A 27,355-nucleotide genomic window follows, 5' to 3' on the forward strand; every position below is an offset into this window, starting at 1 on the left:
GATATTGCTACAGCAATGTTATTTTCCATGGTGTTTGTTGGTATATATGGAAGCTATTAGTTATCAGTCACCTCTGTTCAATTTTCTGGTATCTGTGTATCTCTGTAAGTTTCCATGTTCCCTTTCTGGAATAACATTAGATGATAATTAAATCCTGGGAAAGAAACCCAGAGGACATTGAACAGGGGACAGAATGGAAGAGCAAGAAGACAGACAGTATTTTATTATATTCCATTTCTGTGAAAAGAGAGTTTACATCTCGTTGTCTAGAGGGAAAGGAGGATTGTGTGTCTTTCTTAGAACTCACTTTAAGACACTGCTGTGTGTGACGGGGGCTCTTTAATGTCCCAGAATATTAAACCTGATGCTGAAACTGCTGCTGCTGCTGCTAAGTCGCTTCAGTCGTGTCTGACTCTGTGCAACCCATGGATAGCAGCCCACCAGTCTCCTCTGTCCACAGGATTCTCCAGGCAAGAACACTGGAGTGGGTTGCCATTAACAACATCTTTTAAGAATATCTGAGTGTTTGGGGGACCTCTTTTCCCCACTATTTTCTCTGAGTAGAATGGGAGATGGATAGTTGGTTTTTACAAAAAAAAAATTAAGAAACAAATGAAAGAATTTTAATTTCCTCACATACTCATAGTACTGAGGAAACCAGAATAGAGGTCTTTACGGTCAGTGCTCATTCGGGAAAATAGGTTGAGCACAGCCAAGGGCACAGCCATAGGGAACTCTGCATCTCCCATGCAGTGACTGATGGAAGGGATTTAAAAATCCAGTATATGCCCCCCAGAACCCCCACCCTATACACACACACACACACATGCATGCATGCACACACACACACAGCACATTCTGATACCATATTCATTTCTTTAATGCTTTCAGTTCAGCAGTATTAGTTTATAACTTTTTCCTGAGTGTGGGTTGGCTTCTTTGTATCAAAGTCTGTCTGTTACATGCAAAGGCTGGCGGACTACTGAGAGGAGCCATCAGGTGTGGGTTGGAGCTCCAGGTGCCCGAACTGAGTGAGCTGTGCAGTTGGACAAACACTTTCTTCATGGACTGGACATAGTGCAGAAGTGAGTGAGGTGCTGTCTGCCATTAAAGACCCCAGGACTCGGGAAATGTGGCAGGGAATGTGAGCAAAAAGAGCAGGTTTTAAAGGGGGAAACCACTTAGTATATTGAAATATGTTAGCATGCTGATTTGTGAAAGTTTTCTGCAAACCTAACTATATATTTGATTTTTTTCATTTTTCAGTTACTACTGCATTTAAAAAATGTTTATTACAATTTTTAAAGTGCATTTACAAAAGTAAATGCAGTCCACTTACAGTTATGACACAATAGCTGTATTCTCCATGCTGCACAATGCATTCTTGAAGACAGTCTTAGACCCAGCAGTGTGAACCTCCCACTCCCTCACCTCTATCCTGTCCCCCCACATCCCCCACCCCGCTGGGAACCACTAGACTGTTCTCTGTATCTGTGGGTCTGCTGCTTTTTCTGTTAGTTTGTTGTATTTCTTAGATTCTACATTTAAGTGATATTGTACAGTATTTGTCTTCCTCAGTCTGACTTACTTCACTTGGTACAGTATCCTCCAAGTCCATCCACATTGCCGCAGATGCCAAGGTTCACCCTTTTTTCTGGCTGAGTACTATTCCACTGTGTTTATGTACCACATCTTTATCCAATCATCTGTTGATGGACACTTAGGCTGCTACCACATCTTATACATTTGATTTTATATAAACTTTTCCTTTTTGATGTCCAAATAAGGATTAGCAGAGTTGTTGGCAATTAATTAATTATATTTATATTTTCAATAAGCATCCAATTTTACTAAACTATATAGGTTAATACAAGGAGTAGTGGGACAGATGAGGCTTATTTTGAGTTTTTAGAAGGAACATAGCTTAACCTTGATGGCAGGAGAGAGGATGGCTCTGGGTTGGGGCGGAGAATGCACCTCCAGAGGAGAGCCTGCTCTCCTGTCCTGCATTGTCACAGTAGCACTCTACCCTGAGGCTGGGTTTCTTTTCTGCACCAATGCCTCGTTTCCTAGAAGCCCGGCATGGGTGTGTGCTAAGTAGCTTCAGTTGAGTCTGACTCTTTGTGACCCTGTGGACTGCAGCCTGCCAGGCTCCTCTGTCCATGGGATTCTCTAGGCAAAAATACTGGAATGGGTTGCCATTTCCTTCCCCAGGGGATCTTCCACACCCAGAGATGGAACCCTTACATAAGAGACATAAGGATACTCTCTTACATCCACCTGCATTGGCAGGAAGTTTCTTTACCACTAGCACCACCTGTGAAGGCTTCTAGAAGCCCGGAGGAAAACGGAAATTTAAATAGTCCTAGATTTGGCTATGATAAGTCCACACAGACAAAAAAATTTCCTCGTGACCGGTTGGTCTCGCCGACAGTCATCTGTTTCCTCATAAGTACATTGAGGCTAAACCTTTTTAGCAAGAATACCACAGATGAGATACTCCCTTCTCTCCTGTGTCCAGTGATGTGGCACCAAGGTCAGGTCATCTTATGGACTCTGACGCCAAACTGGACCACTTGGTCAAGGGGTGGCCGCCAAGTCTCTCCATGGCAGAGGCGCATTTTTCTTTTATAGTCTGTAAGTGCCCCATAGATGGACACTCTGAAGAGTCACGAGTATCTTCTTTCTGGAAAACTCTTACCCAGGAGTTTGGGCACCCAGCGGTGATTCTCGCTTGAATCAGTTATTGCCCAACTTGGGGCCACCCCTTGGAGCTTCTCTCTTGGTGTCTTTCTGCACTTGTTCACTGGTGTCCTTCTTAAAGGACAGCTTCTCTCTAACCAGCCCCCCAAACTACAGCCACTCTACCCCCCGTGTTTCAATCTGTCAGTGTCATTCATTTCGATGCTCAAATTGTTTACAGCTTGGCCAGCAACCCGTCTTTATATTCTGTCGTTTAGCACTTCCTTTGCTTCTTTGATGCAAAGCATTCTAAATTCAAACTTTGTCCCCCTGTGGGACCTGGAATCAGCCACTTCTCCAAGGAGACCTGGTTCCCTTTAGTGTGGAATGGTATTTACAAACCAGGATCTTGGTGTTAGGTGTGTTTATTGCTACTGGGGTGTTAATAGTTTTAGGACTTTTAATCATGAGTTCATATTAAAACCTTCAAATGGGTTTTGTTTTTAAAACCCCAGCTTCACTGAGGGGTAATTTACTGACAACCTCATTTTAAGTGTAGAGTTTGGTACATCTTAACCCCCCTCTACAGGCTGGTACACACCATCTGACATACCTGTTTGCAGGCAGCTGTGTGTGGTAGCTCTAATCTGCTTTCTGTCTCTACAGATGAGTCCGCCTATTCTAAAGCTTCGTAGACAAGGAAGGATACAGTATGCAGCCTTTGTCTGCTTTCTTTCACTTACCATTGTATTTTCGTGATTCATTCATATTGTTATGAATATCAGTAGCTCATTGCCTTTCATTGCTGAGTAGTAATCCACTGTATGGATACATCACAATCTGTTTTTCTGTCTAAAAGCTGTATTGGGGCCATGTCCAGCTTATGGCTGTTATGAGTAAAACTGCTGTGGATATTAAGATACAAGTTCTGTGTGGACAGGTGCTTTCATTTCACTTGGGTATACATCGACATAGAATGAGTGGATCAAGATATCTGCTAACCTGGTAAGACGCTGCCCAGGGGTTTCCCAAACCATTTTTACACACCTGTAGGGAATGTTTCCTCACATTCGCATTGATCCTTGGTGTTGGCAGTCTTTTACTTTTTGCCATGCTAGTGGGCAAGCAATAGTATGTCACTGCAGCTTTCATTTCTGTAATAACTGAGGGTATATGCTAACTGATCATTCCTGTTTCTGGGATGAAATGTCTGTTCAAATCTTTGGCCAGTTTTTAAACTGTCTGTGGTGGCTATGCTTTAGGCTCTTTATTGAGCTGTGAGAATTCTGTGTACTCTCAATACAAGTCTTCTGTCACATATATGTGCTGCTGCTGCTAAGTCACTTCAGTCGTGTCTGCGACCCCGTAGACGGCAGCCCACCAGGCTCCCGGGTCCCTGGGGCTCTCCAGGCAAGAACCCTGGAGTGGGTTGCCAGCGCCTTCCCCAGTCACATAATGGATGGGGGTATTTTCTCCCCGTTGGTGACTTGCTTTAAAGTTTGGTGAACAGTATCTTTGGGAGAGTTAAAAATTTTAATTTTGATTAAGTCCAATTTGTGAATTGTTTAGGGTCCATATTTGTAAGATCTTTCTGAGGAATCTTTGCCTATATATATAATAGTTTGCATCTTGTAATCCCAAATTCTCAATCCCTCCTTCCCCCACCCCTCCACAAAAGTTTCTTTTTTAATTCATGGCTAATTCATTTCAATGTATGACAAAAACCACTGCAATGTTGTAAAGTAATTAGCCTCCAACTAATAAAAATAAATGGGAAAAAAATAAATAAAAATAAAAACAAACAATGTTCTTCTGTAAAAAAAAAATAATTTATGAAAGTTTTTTCACCAAAAAAAGTTTCTTTTTTAAAAAATTTAATATTATATCTATTAATATATAATTATATAATATTTATACAAACATATATAATATATTCAATTAATATAATTATATAATTAGTATATTAATTAATTGATATAATTAATATTATAATATTAATTTCTGCTGTACAGCAAAGGGATTCAGTTATGTATATATGTATATATATTCTTTTCCATTACAGCTTATCACAGGATATGGAATACAGTTTTCTGTGCTATGCAGTAGGACCTTGTTGTATAAACACTAATTTGCATCTGCTAATCCCAAACCCCCAATCCATCCTTACCCCACTGCTCCACAAAGGGTTTCTTTTCTATTTCCTTCTACAAGTTCTCTAGCTTAAGCTTTCGTGCTTATGTCCATGATTCCATTGAGTTAATCTTTATGAATATTGTGAGATACAGGGGTGGAGATGATTCCCTCCCTTCCCTCACCCGTGAAGGTCCTTTTGTTCCAGCACAGTGTGTTAAAGACTATCCTTTTCCCCACTGAGTCCTCTTGGCATCTTAGGGGGGGAAAATCAGCCAGGCATATGTGGGAAGAGCTGTTTCTAAATTCTGTCATCTCTTCCGTTTACCCCCGTGTCTGTCTTTACACTGACATCACGGTGTCTTCATTTGTGATAAGCAGAGCTCAGCCAGCTCCTCCCAGGACTCACAGTCAAGTGCCCTCAAGCAAGTGACATAATTGAGTGTAGCTGGCTGTGTGTGAGCAGTATTGCATTTTTTGTATTAAAACTAAAGGACTAAAACTTCAGCCTGATTTATTGTCATTTACTAACGTTAATTACGTCCCTTACCCATATATTTCTCACAGCTGTTATTGTTTCTAATGGGGTCTTTTACATACATAAGAAAGCCTTCCCCAGTGATCAGTGCAAAGAAACAGAGGAAAACAACAGAATGGGAAAGACTAGAGATCTCTTCAAGAAAATTAGAGATACCAAGGGAACATTTCATGCAAAGATGGACTCAATAAAGGACAGAAATGGTATGGACCTAACAGAAGCAGAAGATATTAAGAAGAGGTGGCAAGAATACACAGAAGAACTGTACAAAAAAGATCTTCACGACCCAGATAATCATGATAGTGTGATCACTCACTTAGAGCCAAACATCCTAGAATGTGAAGTCAAGTGGGCCTTATGAAGCATCATTATGAACAAAGCTAGTGGAGGTGATGGAATTGCATTTGAACTATTTCAAATCCTAAAAGATGATGCTGTGAAAGTGCTGCATTCAATATTCCAGCAAATTAGGAAAACTCAGCAGTGGCCGCAGGACTGGAAAAGGTCAGTTTTCATTCCAATTCCAAAGAAAAGCAATGCCAAAGAATGATCAAACTACCACACTCATCTCACATGCTAGTAAAGTAATGCTCAAAATTCTCCAAACCAGTCTTCAACAGTACGGGAACCGTGAACTTCCACATATCCAAGCTGGATTTAGAAAAGGCAGAGGAACCAGAAATCAAATTGCCAACATCCATTCGATCATAGAAAAAGCAAGAGAGTTCCAGAGAAACATCTACTCCTGCTTTATTGACTACACTAAAGCCTTTGACTGTGGATCACAACAAACTCTGGAAAATTCTTAAAGAGATGGGAATACCGAAACACTTTATCTGCTGCCTGAGAAATCTGTATGCAAGTCAAGAAGCAACAGTCAGAACTGGACATGGAACAACAGACTTGTTCCAAATTGGCAAAAGAATACATAAAGGCTGTATATTTGTCACCCTTCTTATTTAACTTCTACACAGAGTACATCAAGCAAAATGCTGGGCTGGATGAAGCACAAGCTAGACTCAAGATTGCTGGGAGAAATATCAATAACCTCAGATACACAGATGACATCACCCTTATGGCAGAAAGCAAAGAACTACCAAAGAACCTCTTGATGAAAATGAAAGAGAAGAGTGAAAAAGCTGACTTAAAGCTCAACATTCAAAAAATGAAAATCATGGCATCTGGTCCCATCACTTCATGGAAAGTAGATGGGGAAACAATGGAAACAGTGAGAGACTTTATTTTCTTGGGCTCCAAAATCACTGCAGATGGTGACTGCAGCCATGAAATTAAAAGACTCTTGCTCCTTGGAAGAAAAGCTATAAGAAACCTAGACAGCATGTTAAAAAGCAGAGACAATACTTTGCCAACAAAGGTCCATCTAATCAAAGCTATGGTTTTTCTGGTAGGCATGTATGAATGTGAGAGTTGGACCATAAAGAAAGCTGAGCGCCAAAGAATTGATGCTTTTGAACTGTGGTTTTGGAAAAGACTCTTTTTTTTGGAGAAGATTCTTGAGAGTCCCTTGGACAGCAAGGAGATCAAGCTAGTCAATCCTAAAGGAAATCAGTCCTGAATGTTCATTATAAGGACTGATGCTGCAGCTGAAACTCCAATACTTTGGCCACCTGATGTAAAAAACTAACTCAGTTGAAAAGACCCTGATGCTGGGTGGGACTGGGGGCAGGAGGAGAAGGGGACGACAGAGGATGAGATGGTTGGATGGCATCACCAACTCAATGGACATGAGTTTGAGTAAGCTCCGGGGGTTGGTGATGGACAGGGAAACCTGGCGTGCTGCAGTCCATGGGGTCGCAAAGAGTCAGACGTGACTGAGCGACTGAGCTAACTGACTGATACACTGTTTGCATATTAAATATACAGGAACAGTCCTCATCCTTGTCTATGCAAGGATGTGCTTGTAGAGTACTAGAAAAAGTACCTCTAGTAGTATTTATATTACTAGAAGCACTATAGGACTTCTACTATACAGGAAGGCACACAGAAGCACATCCACTCATAGAGGATGCACACGCATGACAACGTACATCAAACACATGAACTTACTTGTGTGACTGGACATGCAAACGCAGATTCACATCACTGAAATTGTACAGTGTCTTTATTTCAGGCTCAGGAGGTCACCTATGAAGAGAAGAAAAGGAGCTACTACCCAGATGTAACTGGATCACTTTTTCAAGAGGGAAGATAGAATTGAATCAAGTAAGGAACCTGCGCCATCAGTGTCAGGCATAAGTGAAGTCGCAGCTTGCCCTCCATCTCCTATCGCTGGCGACCCTTCAGCTCCACGGTCTCCCACCCCCTCTGTCTCCCCCAGTCACTCACTCTTCTTCCCTGTCCACTTGATGCCAGCCCCTGCATGCCCTACACTTTTCAAGGCACTGTACTGTAAAGGTGTTTTATTTTTTGTACCTGTGTAAAAAGTATTATATGTCTCCTATAGTACAGTATTATATACACGATTGCTAGTTGAATACCTGGGCTAACTTTGCTGGACTTAGGAACATGCTCTCAGAATGAAACTCATTCTTACGTAGGGACTTACTGCACTTGGAATGTGTGGCTCATCTGGTCTGCTTTCTAGGTGCCTACTTTGGAGAGAGGACTGTCACCTGTGAGAGCACCGACTGGCAAAGAATCACATGTAGGTTCAGCTTTGGGGGCGGTGGTGGGGGGCGGAGAAGGGGCTGGCCTAGCGCTGCTGCAATCCAGCTGCTGTCGCCATAAGGGAATCCAGCCCAGCACACCAGATCGTCAAGGAGGCCAGAGGCTTGGGGCTTTACTACGTCTCCATTTAAAATGCAAAACCTCTGTATAGGCCAGTCCAGACTCTCCTCTCAGGCCATGTACGGCCAGATGCCCCACTGTGATCTCTGGCCCACATGGCGACTGAGGGCAGGGAAGTGAGTGAGAACTTGACCCTAGGCTAGTGAATAAGTCTGCATCATACCCTACCCATCAGGGCTGGACGAACAAGGAGTAGCCACTCCAGGTGCTCTGGAAAGAAAATTTTAAAACAGACTTCATATTTAACACAGTTTTGGAATTACAGAAGAACTGAAGAGAGTGCCCACATATCACACACCCAGGTTTCCCTGTTGCTGACATTATATATCAGTATGTTACATGTGTTACATGTGTTGTAATGAATGAATCAAATTCGCTAGAGTCTGTTCTTTATTCAGATATCCTTAGTGTTTACCAAGTATCCTTTTTCTGTTCCAGCATCCTTTTCTGGATACCACATTACATTCAACCATGTCTCTGTAGGTTCCTCTTTGGCTGTGATAGTTTCTCTGATTTTCCTTGGTTTTGATGACCTTGACAGTTTGGAGGAGTGTAAGTGAAAGTGTCAGTCGCTCAGTCCTCTCCGACTCCTGGCGACCACACTGACTGTAGCCCGCCAGGCTCCTCTGTCCACGCAATTCTCCAGGCAGGAATACTTCAGTGGGTAGCCATTCATTTCTCCGGGGGATCTTCCCGACCCAAGGATTGAACCTGGGTCTCCTGCACTGCAGGCAGATTCTTTACCACCTCAGCCACCAGGGAAGCCGTGTTTTTAATGACTTTAACGCCTTAGAGGAGTACTGGTCAGGTATACTGTAGCATGCCACTCCACTGAAGTTTCTCTGAGGTTTTCCTCATGATTAGAATATGGTTGTGGATTTGGGGGAAGAAAAGCGCCATTTTCATAATATCAGGTTAAGGGTACATACTATCTACACTTTTGTATAGCTCATTATTTTGCACTGTTTCTTCTCTAGCCACTGGGACCTCTTTCAGCTGGCTGTGTCCTTCAGACCGACCCTCACTGATGTGGGTTTGTGTGGGATCTTTGCCTTTTAAACCCCTCCTTACTTTCTGGCGCTGCAGGATGATTTAGGCTCATCTTGTGTATTCCCCATCTCTGTGCTGGAACTGGCCATTTCTCCAAGGAGCCCTGGTTCTTTTATTAGAAAGATTCACAGAAGTTAGAAAAGCCCGTGGAGGGACAGTGCCACTTGCCGCATATCAAGGGCACATACTATCAGCGACTTAAACCCGTGGACGGCGTCCTTGAGGTTTCTGCACTGTGACGTTTCTTTCACACTGATCTCTCTAAAAGGGAGCTCCTATGCAGCCCACGACGAAGGAGCTCCACCTCCTTGGTTGAGAGGAGGGCCACCTACATATGGAATTTGGAATTCTTCTGAGTGGGAAGTTGGTATATTCCCCCTTTGATGATTTATTCACACATTTGTTTATATACTTCAGTTGTATTTGTGTTTAGTGTTTATTTTGTAGTTTGTAATCCAATTTTGTTGATCAAGTTGTTCCATCTTTGGCCATTGAGTAGAGTCTGTGGGCCTTCTTATATGTCCCCATCAGTGTGTTTGTTTTGTGTTTTTGAATGCCTCCTTGCTTTCTGGCTCTGAAGATACCCTGGATCATCTTGTATATTTCTGCGCCAGCCCTGGAGTCAGCTGCTTCTCGAGTAGCTCTGGTTCCCTTTATTAGAGCACAGTGTTAGGAACCATGATCTGGGGCCAGGTGGGCCCGTTGCTGCTTCCAGGCCCCTCAGCGGACAGAGCAAGGAACTGTGTGTGTACTAACCAGCGTACACACGTGTCTGTCTATTGCTGTTGTTTAGTCTCTAAGCTGGGTCTGACTCCTTTGCAATTCCATGGACAGTAGCCCGCCAGGCTCCTCTGTCCATAGGATTTCCCAGCCAAGAATACTGGAGTGGCTCGCCATTTCCTTCTCCAGATCTTCCAGGCCCATGGATCCTGCTTGGCAGGTGGATTCTTTACTACTGAGCCACATGGGAAGCCCCATCTGTAACCATCTCTGTAGTAAGCTGTAACCATCTATAACCCTCTCTATATGAAGCTAAACATGAGTTCATACTGATGTCTCCAGCTCTCATCCATAGCCACCGGGGTCATGCTGGTCTTCTCTTTTGCTGTCTATAAGTTCTCACTCCAGCAGTGAGAAGCCTGGCTCCCAGCAGCCACTGTCCGAAATGAATCGATTTTATTAAGGAATGCGGGAGAACGTTCCTGTCCACGACCTGAAGCACTTGAGTTGCCTTCTTCCTGGAACGTCCTGGGTCTTCGTGTCCACAGCGGCCAGTGCTTCTTGTGCTGTGGGCTTAGCTCAGGACAATGTCCCGGAGGAAGCCTCAGCAGGTTCCAGACCAGATCAGAATCTCTGAAATGTACCTCATAGCACCATCTGCTGCCTTAGAGCCCTTGTCAGCATAAGATTTAAGTAGCTTGTTTTGCAGTTGGTTGTGTTACTGGTTTTTCTTTCCCGGAGCATTGGCTTCATAGGCACGGACGTCATCCACCTCGCTCAGGGGGTGGCACTGGACGCATGCTAGGTGTGTGGCTGATATTTAGTGGAAAGATACAGGAGGTGTGAAGAGATGTGAGGTGTGGTCTTCTAGACCTTCTACCCAATGGCACAAGAGCAGGGTTGAGTATATAGCATTAGGGGCGTTTCTGCTTCTAGAATTCTTAGCTCCTTTAAGTAATTAGCTTCTGCCCCTCAGAAGCTCATGCTCCATAAATGGTTGCATACTGTAGTCAAAATTATCTGGAAAAAAAAGAAAAGATCCCAGGCAATATCCAGTTATGTGAAGGACACTGTGTGGAGTGATTAGCGCTGAGCCAGGGAACTGTTAGTTGAAGGAAATGGATGGTGAATCAGATGCAACAGAGAAAACAGACATGATGCTAATTTTCAGACTTGTTCCAAAGAAAATTTATGGATGTGCTGGATCATATAAATGTAGCTTCTCTGTTGGAAAATACCAGGTGTTTATGCACAATATTGGAAAGGACCCTGGGCTCCAGGTGCACACTCTCTGCTTCTTCATCACATTTGCAGCTCTCTTTCCTGTCTGTCTTTAGTTCTAAATGTGTATGCTGCCACATTTAGGGTGATTTTTTTATTGTCGGTTTGGGGTGGCTTTTTCACCACTGAAATGATTAGTTTAAAAAGAAGGACATGGGATGTAAAATTCTTTACTGTATTTCTACTCCTTGAAGTTGCCTATAGCATTTCATGTTTCATAAGATCAAGGATTTTGCTCATTTCCCTTTGGAAAAAATAAATACGACTTTCACTTACCAGTAGGTCTTAAAGGAAGGTAAAGACACTTGTTTAACTTTCTGTTTCACTCTAAGGGCATTCTGATGATAACGGACATGTGATCTGAAGTGTTCCAGTCCTGCAGCTGGCTGCTAGCTGTCTCCCAGACAGGGACCAAAGCCCTGTAGCTTAAAGCTGCAGAAACAAAGTTGGCTTAAGGAAACAGCAGCTGGTTGCTGGGAAGAGTCGCCAGACGTGGAGTGCAGGGCAGTTCCTTGCCTCCCTGCTCTCCTGGAGGAGATGCAGACAAACCAACACCCCCTGCCCTGGGGAGTTTGAAGGCATTTAGCCTGGAGGAGTGCGGAGACGTAGCTAACACATCTTGCGGTCCTTCAGCCATTGGGTCTGCTGGTGATCTGGGCTGGTTGCCTGTGAGTCCTGTCCATTTAACTGGGAGTCACAGCGGGAGGAGTAAGTGATAGAGTGTGGCTCTGGTGTTGAAGGGGAAGAAAATGCCTTTGGGGCCAGACGCTGTGAGTCATTAATATGCAAAGTGCTTCCTCACTTTCTTAACATCCAGCGCTTTACTCCTCGATTTCAAACTGGAGCTCACACCAGGTACCTGGAATTGTGCCGTGACATAGCTGCTGCTCTGTGCTAAGAAAGTAGGAAAACTTTTAAATATCGGGAATTAGTTTTAGGAAAATGCTTTTAGTTTTAATAGGAATAGTCATCATTACATCCCCCTCCCCTCAGAAAAGCATGTAGCTGCCAAGGACTCCTTAAGAAGCAGCGATGGAATGAAAAGGACGCAGAACAAAGATGGGTCCCAGGGGCGGCTTGCAGATGCTCTGCAAATAGCGCTGCTATTTTCCTGTAAAATGCCTGGCACACTCTGTAATGCAATGGTCCTGCACCGCCAGGCTGTATGATGAAGGAGTCCACACTCAATCTCAGAAGCATGCATACACGGCAAAAGCATCTGGATCTTTCTGAAGTTGTAGACTACAGGCATCCCTAGGCACCCACGGGAGATTGGCTCCAGGACCCACTGTGGGTACAAATCTGAGGATGCTCAAGTGCCAACCTGGACCCTCCATATCCACAGTTTCGGCATCTGTGGGTTCAACCAACTGTGGATATGATGTGCTGCCTGTATTTAAGTGACTGACATTTTAAAATTTAGCATACTTGGAAATATAATCCTGCCATATCACCTGTGTTCAATAGTCATTGCTTCTCCTTTAGCACCCGATCCGCTGAAAAAAATAAAACATGAACAGATGTTTGGTCTGAGCTACTCTCAGGAATTTGGAGCATGCAAACAAACCCTACATGTTCTAGCATGAAACTGGCACAGAAGTGTGAAGAGTTACTTCTTTGGTTCATCTCGTTACCCAGAAACCTAGGCCATTCTGGAATCTGTGGGCAAAATCCTTCATGTCTTTCACGGCCCCGTTTGAAGTGAAAAGCCAGGCATTGAACCCATCTGGTCATGTTTGCTAGTCCCAGAGGGAGTGTTCCCAGTTACGTGTGTTCTACTCTTTAAGGAAATTTCTCTTTTCCTGTTTCCGATCTCCTTCCATTCTTCTCCTGTCTGCCTGCCCCTTTGCCCGTGAGGTACCTCTTCACAGCACAGCTCATCCTGATTTCTTGCTACCCATGACTCACATATCCGGTATCACATGGTGCTCACATCCTTATCAAGAATGTTTCGGCCTTTGCTATATGCAGGCACAGCCTATGCGTTGTCAGGAGGACATCCACCCAAGTCTGAGATGGAGTCTGCTTACCAGCTTTCCACATTTAAACATTTAGTGCTACAGGGAAAAGCAGTTTAGGAGCTGAAACATCACAGGCATTTTAAGGAAATATCAAAAAAAGGACACAGCACTATTTTCATGCCTTGTTAGACACAAGGCCATTTTGTCACTGTAGAAAAACATGTATTAGATTTAATTTGGTTTTTCAGTATGCTTGGCATATTTGAGATATCAAACGAAAAAATGGAAATGTTTCCATTTTCTGCAGTGTGCAAGAAGACAGGGGTCTGAAGGTGGAGTGAATTGAGAAAAGAACTGTATTTCTGCAAACTTTGAGTCTTTCCCCTTAAAGAAATCTAGGAGATAAACTTCTGGTTGAGGGCTCTTTGACCAGAGCTCCATAAAGCACAAGAGCGTGTACCTGGAGAGGACCAGAGATTCCAGTCACTGGCATGGGGCATTCCTCGCTAATTTGGCCAGACTGCCTTTGAAAGGCAGGCGAGTTTAGGGTACATTTTTCTTTCTGTCAGTCCGGAGGGTGCCTGGTGTCTGAGCGGAACTCCTGCTGTTACTGGGCGTGCAGTTCCCCGGGGGTCAGCCAGGCCCCTCATTTCTGGAGGTACCGAGTATTGTTGCAGATTCAGCTTTGAGACACGGAGACAATATCTGACGGCCACAACTTAGCTTCCAAGGAGGTGAGCGATGTTCAGACACCAACCCACTTTATATCTCAGCCCTGAGCCCCTGACTCAGTCCAGGGCGGCACAGGGCAGTGAATTGAAAATCTCCATTCCATTTCGTCTGCGGCTCACTTTCCTTTCCTCTTTCCAGGGCCTTTTCCCTAAGGAACCTTCAACCACTTCTCTTTCCGCTTTTGTAGATGCGAACGACTCGCAAGGTCTCGGTCTGGCCGGTGGGCCTGGTCGGCGGGCGGCGCTACGAACGTCCGCTGGTGGAGAACGGCAAAGTCGTGGGCTGGTACACCGGCTGGAGGGCAGACAGGCCTTTCGCCATCGACATGGCAGGTGAGGCGCGCGGATGGCGGGGTTTGTTCCTGCAGGGCTGTTCCCGCCGCCTCTCCTGGGTGTAACTGCACCGGGGGAAGGACGCTTTGAAAGACTGCTTCAGTTCAACTCCAGGCTGTATCACGCTCAGCCGATGAACTATTTAACCAAACCCTCAAAGCAGGCTTTGGGGGTAATTCAAGGAGAAATCGATTTTTGGGGTGACTAGAAAATGCTCATTCTACTTTGTCACCTGTCTATACAGCCATCCCTTTGTCCTGGGTGGGCTGGGGACAGGGGGGCTGGTGGGGACCACACGTGGCCCAGGCTTCACAGGTTCTGCAGCCTGCAACTCTCTCTGCTTTAAGTCCAACTGGTTATAATATATCACATGTGTGCTGGTTATAGTATAATCACATGTGTTGTAATATATCACATGTATAATATATCACATGTGTACTGCTTATAGTATAATCACATGTGTTAAAATATATCACATGTGTACTGGTAAATGTAACAGGGATATGGTATAGGCAAGCCAATCATTTTGATGATTGCTGATACATTTAGTGCTTATTGATACATTTAGTAACTAAAATATAAAATTGGATGACTGGTTGTTCAAACAGGGATTAACATTAAATATAACTGTCTTTTGAAGTTCTTGAAATGAAACTGTCTTTGACATTGGTTAAAGACCAACCAACTAAATTGAATAAAACCTACAGTAGACCACAAATTCTAAAATGCTGCTTCATCACAAAGTGACTTATTTTCTAGGGGTTATATAAAATGATGCCTGTGATTACTCTAGAAGGATGAAGTTTGAAATATGAGGCTTGGAGGCGAAAAAAAAAAATCACTGACATCTATAACCTAGAAGATGAAGGCAGAGAAGCTTCAAAATTGATCTCATCCATCTTCAGGTCTGAAACAGAGCTCTGTCTGTCAGCCTGGGCTTGGTCAGCTTTTGTGTGTTATTTCCCAGCTGTAATCAGAGTCACTATGTTTGGAATTCTGATGGGATGGAGACTGTGTTCTGACTCGCTTTATCACTTTAGTTCTGACAGTACTATAAATTTGAGGGAGTAAGGCTATGAAGAGGACTAGGGATGAGAGCTGCTGGGGAGAGCCTTGTGGACGGCTGGTCCACTGCCCTGCGTCACGGGAGAAGACAAGCTAGGACATCCTAACTCAACATTTCCTGAGTGCCTCGTTTGGGGACCAGGTGTCATGGCCTGTGACCCTTCCCTGATCCTCCTCTCCCAAACCCTTTCCCTGCATCCTAATCTCTCCATCTCTCTTCCAATCCAAGCCTTACTCCTCACCCCCCAGTTCTTACAGCCCCAGAGCTGGGCTGGCATCTCAACCAAAGCATCTTCCCGAAGGCAGACGGAGAGGCAGGTCAGCCGTATTTGGAAGGTCTCAAGGATTCTCAAAAGAGTTGTCTCCTCAGTCCAGTCTGAGTTTGTGGCTCTGAAAGCATAACTGACTGACTATAACTTATAACGTGTCTTTTGAGAATCAAGGTTTTTTGTTTTTTCTTTTCTGTTCAGAAGTATCCCTTTGAGCAGATTTGAGTACTATTAGGAAAAATCTTGTGCTTCTGAGGGAGTTGGTCTCCTCATGTGGAATGAGGGAGTGAGTGACTGGTGAGCTCTTCTCTAATGAATTCCTCCCTTCCCTGGCTTCCAACCTTGGAAGTCCAAAGAAAAGTCCAGGTCCCTGGATTCTAAGTGAGGGTGTGACTGCTAACACAGCCAGTTGGCAGATAGCTGGTCCTAATTGTCCCCAGAGCCTTGCCTGAACTTCCCAGGAGCATCTCTGCCGATCACCCTGCAAGGTAACTTCAAGGTGAGAATAACATGGATACATCTTCTGGATTTTCCTGTAAGAACTTTATGTAGATGATCAAGTATCCAGTAAACAGTAAGCCCATTGAGTGTTTTGCATTGCTTCCCCCAGAATTTGGATCCAGATAGATATATCCAAACTTCAAGAAAGGCACATGGGTTTTGTGATTTAGGCTGGATAGTGATAAGATATTTGATGTTCTTTCACTGCCAAAATCTCTGGGAAACCTTTCTCCATGACATGACTTATATTTAGATTTTTCTAAGCCCCTTATTATATTTCAAAGCATAAGAGCTATCATAAAAAAAAATGAATGATTTGCTTGTTTTGTATTAATTATAATTATTTTAAAATAGGAATAAAATTTCTGCCTCAAAGAAAACAACTTTTGAAACACTAAATTATTTTATTCATGCATGAATTTGCTGTGCAAATTAGTTTTCAGTAAATTATTGATATTTTTGGAAATCTTTACCTGACAGTGATTGGTAAGATTGATAGATAAAGATCTGACTTTGAGGCAGTTTGTTCTTATCCTAAAATGTGAAACTCCACAGCTTTGTTTAGATTCCATATAATCCATTTATTCTTAGTGGGACAAGAGGAAGATCCTTTGAATGTTCTTGTACAAATGACACTTCCCACCCCATTTTCAAGGTTCAGGTACCCACAGTCACAATCTCTGGAGAGAAGGAAGCAGAAAGCCTGCTTCCCTGCTGCACCCAGGAAAGCCTGAGAAGCGTTGCTTTAAAAATGGTTGTGATCATTGCATGGCAGGCCTGCATTGGAGCCCGGGCCTCACTTGGATTGCCACAAACTGATTAAAAATGTAACTGGCGGCTGCATGGGGACCTGGCTTCTTGGGCCAGCACCAGCCTGAAGGCCCATGGAATGTGGAGCCAGCCATGTGAGATTGTTACCCCGCCCTCCTGCAGGCCCACAGCCCCACGAGATGAACATCCCTGTAGCCAGCCAGGCCAGGGTCCAGGCTCCCACCAGCACACACTCACAGTAGCCAGCCCAGCCACAGAAGAAGGCACGCAGCCCACAGAGGAGGCACCCCTAGAGCATATAGCTCTGGGAGAGTAGCCTTTGGGGCCCCATAGGACATCTACATGAGGCCACTTCTCCAAGATCGAGAAACGTTAACCAGCCCACCTAACACAGAAATAAACAAAACTGGGCAAAATAAGGAGATGGAACAATATGTTCTAAATCAAAGAACAGGACAACCTCAGAAAGAGAACTAAAAAAAGTGGAGATAATGAATTTATCTGATAAAGAGTTCAAGGTGGTAATTATAAACAAGTTCATCAAACTCAGAAGAATGAATGAACATGGTGAGAATTTCAAGAAAGAGCTAGAAAATATAAAGAAGAATGAAGCAGAATTTAGGAATACAGCAAATGAAATAAAAAATACACTAGAAGGAATCAACAGTAGATTAGATAATATAGAGGAACAGGTCAGTGATCTGGAAGACAGAGTAGTGGAAATCAAGCTGAACAGAAAAAAAACTTTAAAATGGTGGTAGTTTAAGAGACCTCTGGGACAACATCAAGTGTACTAACGTTCACATTAGAGGCTCTCAGAAGGAGAAGAGAGAGAGAAAGAGGTAGATAACTTATTTGGAGAAAAAGTAGCTGAAAACTTTCTTAACCTGGGAAAGGAGATTGACAGCCAGGTCCAGGAAGCAGAGTGTCCCAAAAGAGATGAACTCAATGAGGTCCACACCAAGACATTATAATTAAAGTGGCAATTATTAAAGAGAGACTCTTAAAATCACCAAAAGAAAAGCAACTAGTCACATACAAGGGAACTTCCATGTGACAATCAGCTGTCTTTTTGTCAGGAACTTTGCTGGACAGAAGAGAGTGGCATGATATATTCAAAGTAATGAAAGGAAGAAAAAACAGGAATACTCTACCTAAGAATACTCTACCTAGCAAGGTTAGCATTCAGATTTGAGGAGAAAGGATTTTAAAGGTAAGCAAAAGTTAAAGGAACTCAGTACCACTGGGCTTCCCTTGTGGCTCAGCTGGTAAAGAATCTGCCTGCAATGTGGGAGACCTGGCTTTGATACCTGGGTTGGGAAGATCCCCTGGAGAAGGGAAAGGCTACCCATTCCAGTACTCTGGCCTGGAGAATTCCATGAACTGTATAGTCCACGGGGTCTCAAAGAGTTGGGCATGACCGAACCACTTTCACTTTCTTTCACTTTCAACCAGCTTTGCAAGATATGTTAAAGAGGCTACTTTAAACAGAAAAGACCACAACTAAAAATATGAAAATTATAGAAGGAAAAAAATCTCATTGGTAAAAGAAAATATATAGTAAAAGCAATAGATCAGCTGCTTAAAAAGCTAGCAGGAAGGTTAAAAGACTAAAGTATAAAATCATCTGTATCCACAATAAGAAGTAGTTAAGAAATACACAAACAAAAAGATGTAAAATAATAACACTAAATAGACTAAATGTTCCAATCAAAGAACATAGAGGAGCTGAATGGATAAAAAACAAGATCCATGTATATGCTACCTACAAGAAATTCACCTCATCTCTAAAGACACATGAAGACTGAATGTGAAGTCAAGGAAAAAGGTATTCCACATAAATGGAATTGAAAAGCAGGGAATAGCAATACTTACATCAGATGAAAGGCTTTAAAACAAAGAAGAAATGAGACATAAAGGAATATTATATAATGATAAAAGGATCAACCCATCAAGAAGATATAACAATTGTTAATGTATAGGCACCCATTATCAGTTCAGTTCCGTCGCTCAGTCGTGTCCGACTCTTTGCGACCCCATGAATCGCAGCACACCAGGCCTCCCTGTCCATCACAAACTCCCAGAGTTTACTCAAACTCATGTCCATCGAGTCAGTGATGCCATCTAGCCATCTCATCCTCTGTCGTCCCCTTCTCCTCCTGCCCCCAATCCCTCCCAGCATCAGGGTCTTTTCCAATGAGTCAACTCTTCACGTGAGGTGGCCAAAGTACTGGAGTTTCAGCTTCAGCATCAGTCCTTCCAATGAACACCCAGGACTGATCTCCTTAGGATGGACTGGTTGGATCTCCTTGCAGTCCAAGGGACTCTCAAGAGTCTTCTCCAAAACACCACAGTTCAAAAGCATCAATTTTTCGGCGCTCAACTTTCTTCACAGTCCAACTCTCACATGCACCCATTATAAGAGTACCTAAATACATAAAACAAATATTAACAAACACAAAGGGAGTAAATAATATAATACATTACAATATTATTAATAATAGGGACTTCAATGCCCTACTTATATCAGTGGACAGATAATCTAGACAGAAAATCAATAAGGAAAACTGACTTTAAATGACACATGAGAGCAAATGAAGTTAATAGATTCAGAACACTTTATTAAAAAATAGCAAAATATATACTCTTTTTAAGTGCACATGGAGCATTTTCCAGGATAAATCACACAAAACAAGTTTCAGCAAATGTAAGAAAATTGAAATGATATCAAATGTATTTTCTGATCATAAAAGTATGAAAATAGAAATCAAATACAGGAAAATAATGCAAGAAACCCAAATATGTGGAGACTAAACAACATACTACTAAACAACCAATAAGTCTTGAAGAACTCACAGAGGAAATTTTTTAAAATACCCAGAGACAAATGAAAATGGAAGCATAAAGTACCACAGTCTATGGGACACAGCAAAAGCAGTTCTTAGAAGGGAACTAGAGGCCTAAAGGCCCACCTCAGGAAACAGGAAAATTCCCACATAAACAATCTAACATTACACCTAAATGAACTAAAAAAAGAAAAACAAAACCAGAAGATAGTCAAAGGAATGAATCATAAAGATCAGGACACTAATAAATGAAACAGAGAGCAAGAAAAAACAATAGAAAACATCAGTGAAACTCAGAATGGTACTTTGAAAAGATAAATTGATAAAGCTTTAACCAGACTCAGCAAGAGGAAAAGAGGGGATCCAAATAAATAAAATCAGAACTGAAAGAGGAGACATTGCAACCAACACCACAGAAACACAAAGGATTGTAAGACATCACTACAAAAATTTCCAATAAAATGGATAATATATTATAGAAGAAATGAATAAATTCCTAAAAATGTATAATCTCTCAAGACTGAATCAGGAAGAAATATAAAATATGAGCAGACCCAGATACCACTAATAAACTGGAATCAGTAAGTTAAAAACTCTCAACAACTAAAAGTCCAGGACCAAACAGCATCATAGGTGAACTTTATCAAAATTTAAATAGGAGATAATGCCTATTCTTCTCAAACTATTCTATTACAAAGAGGAAGGAATGTTTCCAAACTCATTTTATGAGGCCAGCATCATTTTGATACGAGACATCACAGACACCACAGAAAAAAGAAAGGGAAAAGAAAGCAAAAATAAATTAATAGGACATTATTACTAATGGACATAGATGCAAAAGTCCTCAACAAAATGTTAGCAAACTGAATTCAACAAAACATTAAAGTGATTATACACCATGATCAGATGGGATTTATTCAAAGGATGCAAGGATGGCTCACTATCCACAAATCAAGCAATGTAATACACCACATTAACAAGCTGAGGAATAAAAATCAGTATCATCTCAATAGATGCAGAAAAAGCTTTTGACAAATTCAACATTCATTTATGATAATAACTCGTAAAAAATTGGTATGGAGGGAACATACCTCAATATAATGAAGTCCATATACAACAAAAACACAGCCAACAGTGAAAAGTTTAAAGAATTTCCTATAAGATCAGGAGTAAGACAAGATAGCCACACTTATCAATATAGTAGCCAACTGCTAGCCACAGCAGTTAGACAAGAAAAAGAAATCCAAACTGGAAAGGGAGATGTAGAACTATCACTATTTTCAGATGATGTGATACTGTATTTAAGACATCCTAAAAATGCCATCAAAAAACTGTTAGAAATAATAATTGAATTCAGTTAAGTTTCAGTATACAAAATTAACATCTGTTACCTTCCTACCTGTTGACGATGAACTATCAGAAAGAGAAATTAGGAAAATAATACCATTTACAAGTGCATCAAAAAGAATAAAAAGCCTAGGGATAAATCTAATTCAAGAGGTAAAAGACTTGTACTCTGAAAACTATAAGACACTGATGATAAAAGTTAAAGACAGCACAAATAGAAAGGTATACTGTGTTCATGGATTGGAGGAACTAATGTTGCTAAAATGACTAAACTACCCAAGACAATCTACAGATTTAGTGTAATCCCTATCAAAAGACCAACAGCATTTTTCACAGGAGAATAATTCTAAAATTTATTCGGAACCACAAAAGAACCCAAATAGTCAAAGCAATCTTGAGAAAGAATAACAAAGCTGGTAGCACCATGCTCCCTGATTTCTTACTATACTACAAAACTATAGACATCAAACTAGGACAAAAACAGATGTGCAGATCGATGAAACATAATGGAAAGCCCAGAAATAAACCCATACTGATACAGTTGATTAATATAAAACAAAGGAGGCAAGAATGTCCAATGGGGAGAAGATAACCTTTTCAATACGAGATCTTGGGAAAACTGGACAGCTACGTGGTGAAAGACACTGGACTGCTTTCTCACACCATATACAAAAATAAACTCAAAGTGGATTAGATGTAAGGCCCGAAACCATAAACCAAAGAAAACAGAGGCAGTGTCCTCTCTGACATCAGTCCTAACAATATGTTTTTGGATCTTGTCATCTCTGACAAGGGAGGCAAAAGAAAAACATAAATGGGACTGCATCAAACTAAAGAGCTTTTGTGCAATGAAGAGAAACATCAAGAAAATGAAAAGGCAGCCTGCTGAAAGGGTGGAGATATTTGCCAATGATATATTTGGTAAGGAGGTAATATCCAGAATATACAATGAGCTCTTATAGCTCAACATCACAAAACAAATTGACTGACTGAAAAGTAGGCAGAGGACCTAAATAGACGTTTTTCCAAAAAAGACATCCAATGGCCAATAAGTATGTGGAAAGGTGCTCAACATCGCTAATCATCAGGGAAATGAAAATCAAAACTACAAAATGTCCCCTTACACCTGTCAGGATGGCTAACAGTGAAAAGGCAAGTAACAAGCATTGGTGATGATGTGGAAAAAAGGAAATCCTTGTACGCTGTTGGTGGGAATGCAAATTGGTATAGCCACTATGGAAAACATAGTATGTTTGGAGTATGGAGACTTCTCAGAAAATTAAAAATAGAACTACCATATAATCCAACAATTTTACTTCTGGATATTTATCTGAAGGAAACACTAATTTGAAAGAATACAGGGCCTCAGTGTTCATTGCAGCATTATTAACAATTGTCCAGGTATGGAAGCAACCAAAGTGTCCATCAACAGATGAACAGATAAAGAAAATGTGGTGTGTGTGTGTGTGTGTGTATTTATATATGTATATGTAGATATACATATATGTATATGTATACATATGTATATGTAGATATACATATATGTATATGTATACATATGTATATGTGTATATGTATATCTATACATACATATATATGCACACATATAGGTGTATACACATATATATATTAATACAATGGAATATTACTCATCCATAAAAAAAAAAATGAAATCTTGCCTTTGTGACAATGTGTATAGATATAAAGGGTATCATGCTAAGTGAAATAAGTTAAGAGAAAGACAAACACCATAGGATCTCACTTATATGTAGAATCTAAACAAAACAGGACAAAATATAAACAGCCTGATAGATACAGAGAATATAAAAGTAGTTACCAGAAGGGAGGGGGTAGGAGGTGGGCAAAGTAGGTGAAGGGGATTAGGAGGTACTGTTGTCTAGTTATAAAATAAATAAGCCATGGGGATGTAGTACACAGCATAAGGAGTATGGTCCATAATATCGTAGTAATTTTGGGGACAGATGGTTACTGGGCTTATCATGGTGATCATTTCATAATTTATGCAACTATCATATCATGTAATACACCTGAAACTAAGATAATATTATACATCAACTATATATCAATAAAAAAAATTTTTTAAGAAACAAAAGTAAGTAAAATCACACGTATTTCCTAAAACAACAAACCTGGACTGAACGGGCTGTATGCAGCATTTCCGCGCTGTCTTGCTCTGCGGGGTTGAGCACACTCAGCAGAAGCCCCTGACAGTCTGTCCTGCTTGCGTTTCTGTGAAGCCACAGCCTCGCCCCCACCAGAAGCTTATTTGCGTATCAGACATTGGAACTAGAATGTTTCCTGTCCTTCACGGAGTTTGACCCTGTCATTATTTTGCCAAATCGAACACTACAGAGGTGAGTTTTGCTCTGAGACAAGGAGATCTTGTTCTGAAGTTTTCTTGTATGTGCAATGATGGTGGCAGAAATGATTATTCCTCTTGCATTGGGACATAATTTTTAGAAATTTGAATGATTACTGTTGGGGGATAGTGTGATTTTCTCAGTTCTGCCTCACTGCAGCAAATATGTGAAACAGTGTGACAGCTGGATTACAGCTCAGGGTTTTATTCAGCAAGCAAAGGAAAGTACACCCTCAAAGCGTGAGTGTGGGCAGACCCCAGAGGAGAGGCCTCAATTGTCTTGGCTGCCTCCTTTTATTCACTTGTCTTCTCCCTGCTGAGCCTGCCCTCTGCAAACTGGGCTAGCCAAGAAGGGGGCGTGTTTGTTTCACCCAGAGTTCTCACTCCCGGTCTTCAGGTTTTCTTTTGTTCCATTTTCATGGGCTTTTCCCTTTCTTTGTCTTTAAGCCACTGCCATTTTGGACTCCTTTTTCCTATTCTAACTACCTAACATTCCCCCCTCAAGAGATGGGAGGCCCAATTCTTTGGGAATAGGGGTGTCGCGGTCTCTCTGGCTACTTCCTGCCAAACTGGGATGGTGAGGGCTATTTGGTCTCCCCCTCTTGCTAGTCTCAGGCCTCAGAGTCCTTATAGTGGTGTCCATCTAAGGGTGAGTGATATTTTCTGTGGTCAGGTGTAGTTTTGTTTCCTTGTTGAACTAGCCCTGCATTGTGTAGCTTGTTGACTCGGGCAGAGACAAAACGGGTTAGACTGGTGATAGTACATGGAGCACTAGTGAAGTGAGTGAAGTCACTCAGTCATGTCCAACGCTTTGTGACCCCGTGGACTGTAGCCCACCAGGCTCCTCCGTCCATGGGATTCTCCAGGCAAGAATACTGGAGTGGGTTACCATTTCCTTCGCCAGGGGATCTTCCCGACCCAGGGATCGAATCCATGTCTCCCGCATTGCAGGCAGATGCTTTAACTTCTGATCCACCAGGGAAGCCCAGTAGGGGCATCAGCCAACTGCAAATCCCTCCTTGCCTGGAGAAGGATCCCCCAAAGAGAGATTGTAACCACCCTTGAGATCTCCAGCTTGTTCTTTGCAATCCCATAGGATCTGAATGTTTTTCTTGAGGACTGTGAGACTTTCTTTAACTTAGCTGGAAGTATTTACCCAGAAACAACACATCTCATTCAAAATGGCTCAAGTCCCTCCTTGTTCAGGGATCAGGAGCTCTATCCCTGTCTGTTTTGGAGTAACAACCCCTGCCAGGCTGCATTGGCTCTTTAGAGTTATCCTGAGAAATCTTATCCCCGGAAGCTTAATTTTGGGGGTGTTCATTAGAATGGCACTCATTTGTAGTCCTGAATAGGTGTCTGACATCTCCCAGGGGCTCACAGGTGTATTGAGTGCCCTCTTCTGTTTTATTATATGGCTTGACTCATGAGTAGTGAATCCAGGAGTCATGTCCTGGTACCTTGACTGCTGCGGGGGTAGAAAGTATTACAGGGAAGGGGACCTTCCATGTGGGCTGGAGGTGAGCCTTTGGGGACCCATCTTTCCAGACTTTAGTTAGGACTTGTGTCCCTGGAGCATATAGTGATGGCTCTTTAGAATATTTTGGGTCCTGGTTGACACCCCACAAGCGTATATCCTGTTGGAAATGCTCAGTGTCTGTGGTATAAGACTGGAGGGTCTGAGCCTCTGAATCTAGGAAGAGGTTATTGATATAAACAAGAGGCCTCCCATACAGCATCTCATAAGGACTCAGACCAACCTGTTCCTTAGGGTGCGGAGGAGAGCTAGTGGTAAGCCTCCTTCCATCCCAGGGAGGTCTCCTGGGCTATCTTTTTATCTCTGGTTTCAAGAATTGTTTGCAGAGTTTTGCTTTTCCTAAAGACTGAGGCCTCCAAGCACAATGGAAGTAGTAAGTAATGCCCAATGCTTTAGAGACCCTTTGGGAGACCTTACAAGTAAATGATGTCCCCTTGTCACTTTGTAATGACCTGGGATGGCCAAATCTCAGAGTGATTTCATGGAGCAGTGTTTTTCCCACCTCCTCAGCCTTCTTAGTCTGGATGGGAAAGCATCCAATCCATTCTGTGAATGTATCTATCATGACTAATAGGTATTTATACCCTTGAGAAACTGGCATCTGGGTGAAGTCCATCTGCCAGTCTTCTTCTGGATAGGTCCCACGTCATTGGACGGGCTGGGCCAGCTGGGGTCTTCGAGCTCCTTGGGGGCTGTTTAATTGGCAAGTGGGACAAGAGGAGGCCACTCGTCTTATAGTCGTTTGGAGGCCTGTTCCTCTGAAGGAACTCTAGTGATCTTTGGAGGGCCTTCTCCCCTAAATGACTGGTGGCATGTAAGGAGTTAACCAACTTCCATTGGAGGTTTCCAGGCAGAAAAAGGAGTCCCTCCTTTGGCAATCACCCCATATGATCTTCTTGAAAGCCCTCACTCTTAGCTGTAAGAGTGTCACCTTCAGTATATGAAGGAGTTTCTGGCAAATTAGTCTGTGGAACTAGAGTGGCCACCCCTATTAGGTCATGGTTCTGTAATGCTGCTCTTAGCTGCCTGATTAGCTGTTTGGTTCCCTCGTGCCATTTCATGCTCCCTTTTTGGTGTCCTTTACAGTGGGAGACTGAAACCTCAGTGGGCAGATGACTGCCTCCAAGAGCCTAAGGACTTGATCACCATATTTGATTGGGGACCCTTGGGTGGTCAAATGGCCTGTTTCTTTCCAAGTGGCCATATGTGTATGTTGCACAAGAAAGGCATACTTGGAGTGAGTGTAAATAGCTACTTTTTCCTTTTCCCAGCTCTAAAGCTTGAGTCAGGGCTATGAGCTCAGCCAACTGGTCTGAAGTATCTGGGGGCAAAGATTTAGCCTCTATGGCCTCAAAATTGGAGACTACTGCATATCCAGCTTTTCTTTTTCCATCCAAGACAAAGCTGCTTCCATTAGTGTACCAGATTTCCTCAGGATTGGTCAGAAGACCTTCTGACAATACCTCTCAAGGTTTTGAGACAAGGTTCAAGGTTTCTAGGCAAGAGTGAAAAGGGAGAAAGCCCTCGGGGGTAGGCAGGAAGGTAGCTGGGTTAAGAACCTCACAAGGGGATAGAGTCCAGCCTGGATTTTCCATCAGCACTACTTGGTATCTGGGGATCCTTTGATCAGACATCCATAAGTGACCTCTCCCATTTAGGAGTTGTTACACTTGGTGGCTGGTAAAAATAGTTAGTTGTCCCCAAGAGAGAGTTTTAAAGCATCTTCTATCAGGACTGCAATAGCTGCAAGATTTCAAAGGCAGGGAAAGATTTCTTCCCAATAAGGGAGTAGGGCACTCAGGGACCACCAGAAACTGGTGGGAAAATATTTGTCCATCCCAGCAACAAAGAAGTGCTTGGGTGAATCTTTTTGTTATTGTTTTTCCTGTAGCACGCAAAATGGTACAGGTTTTGGAGGAAAAGACTCTGGAGTAGGACGTCAGGACAAAGTAGGTAGTCCCTGTGTCAACCAAGAAGTTCTCGGACTTACCTGCCAGATTCAGCTGTACCCTTGGCTCCAGCCCTGTGATTATCTGTGACAGGCAGGCTGGCTGGAGCAGGCCGCTTCAGTCCTGTTGAACCGTCGTGAGGGAAGGTTTGGAGCTTGACCTTGAGGTTCTTGGGTCCTGAGGGCTGAGTGCCACCCAATGTCCCAGTTGATGGCATTTGTAGCAAACTGTATTAGGAGACTTCTCACGGTCTGGACACTCTTTGGCCCAATATCCCACCGGTCTACAGATTAGGCTTTTGTCCTGGGCCTTGTCCTTTAGGGACTCGGGGTTTGCCACAGGGCTTCCCTGGAGGGGGCCAGCATCTGGGTATGCCTTGTCTCTTTCCTTTTTGCTCTTTCCCGGGTCTTGGCCTCCCTCTCCTGTTCTCTGTTATAAAAAGTACTGGTGGCTGTC

The 27,355-nt window shown here is 42.6% G+C and overlaps 1 protein-coding gene across 3 annotated transcripts in view; it reads left to right on the top strand.

The window, feature by feature from the left end:
* The window catches only part of B3GAT2 (beta-1,3-glucuronyltransferase 2), a 92,854-nt gene that overhangs the window by 19,263 nt on the left and 46,236 nt on the right, over positions 1 to 27,355 (top strand). For all 3 annotated transcript variants that reach the window (XM_070450212.1, XM_070450213.1, XM_020897083.2), the window contains exon 2: positions 14,090 to 14,234. In XM_070450212.1, the coding sequence (XP_070306313.1) occupies positions 14,090 to 14,234 (145 nt within the window). The remainder of the gene's footprint in view (positions 1 to 14,089; positions 14,235 to 27,355) is intronic.

This window comes from Odocoileus virginianus, chromosome 19, assembly GCF_023699985.2.
Source record: "Odocoileus virginianus isolate 20LAN1187 ecotype Illinois chromosome 19, Ovbor_1.2, whole genome shotgun sequence".
In the NCBI taxonomy this organism is placed as follows: domain Eukaryota; kingdom Metazoa; phylum Chordata; class Mammalia; order Artiodactyla; family Cervidae; genus Odocoileus; species Odocoileus virginianus.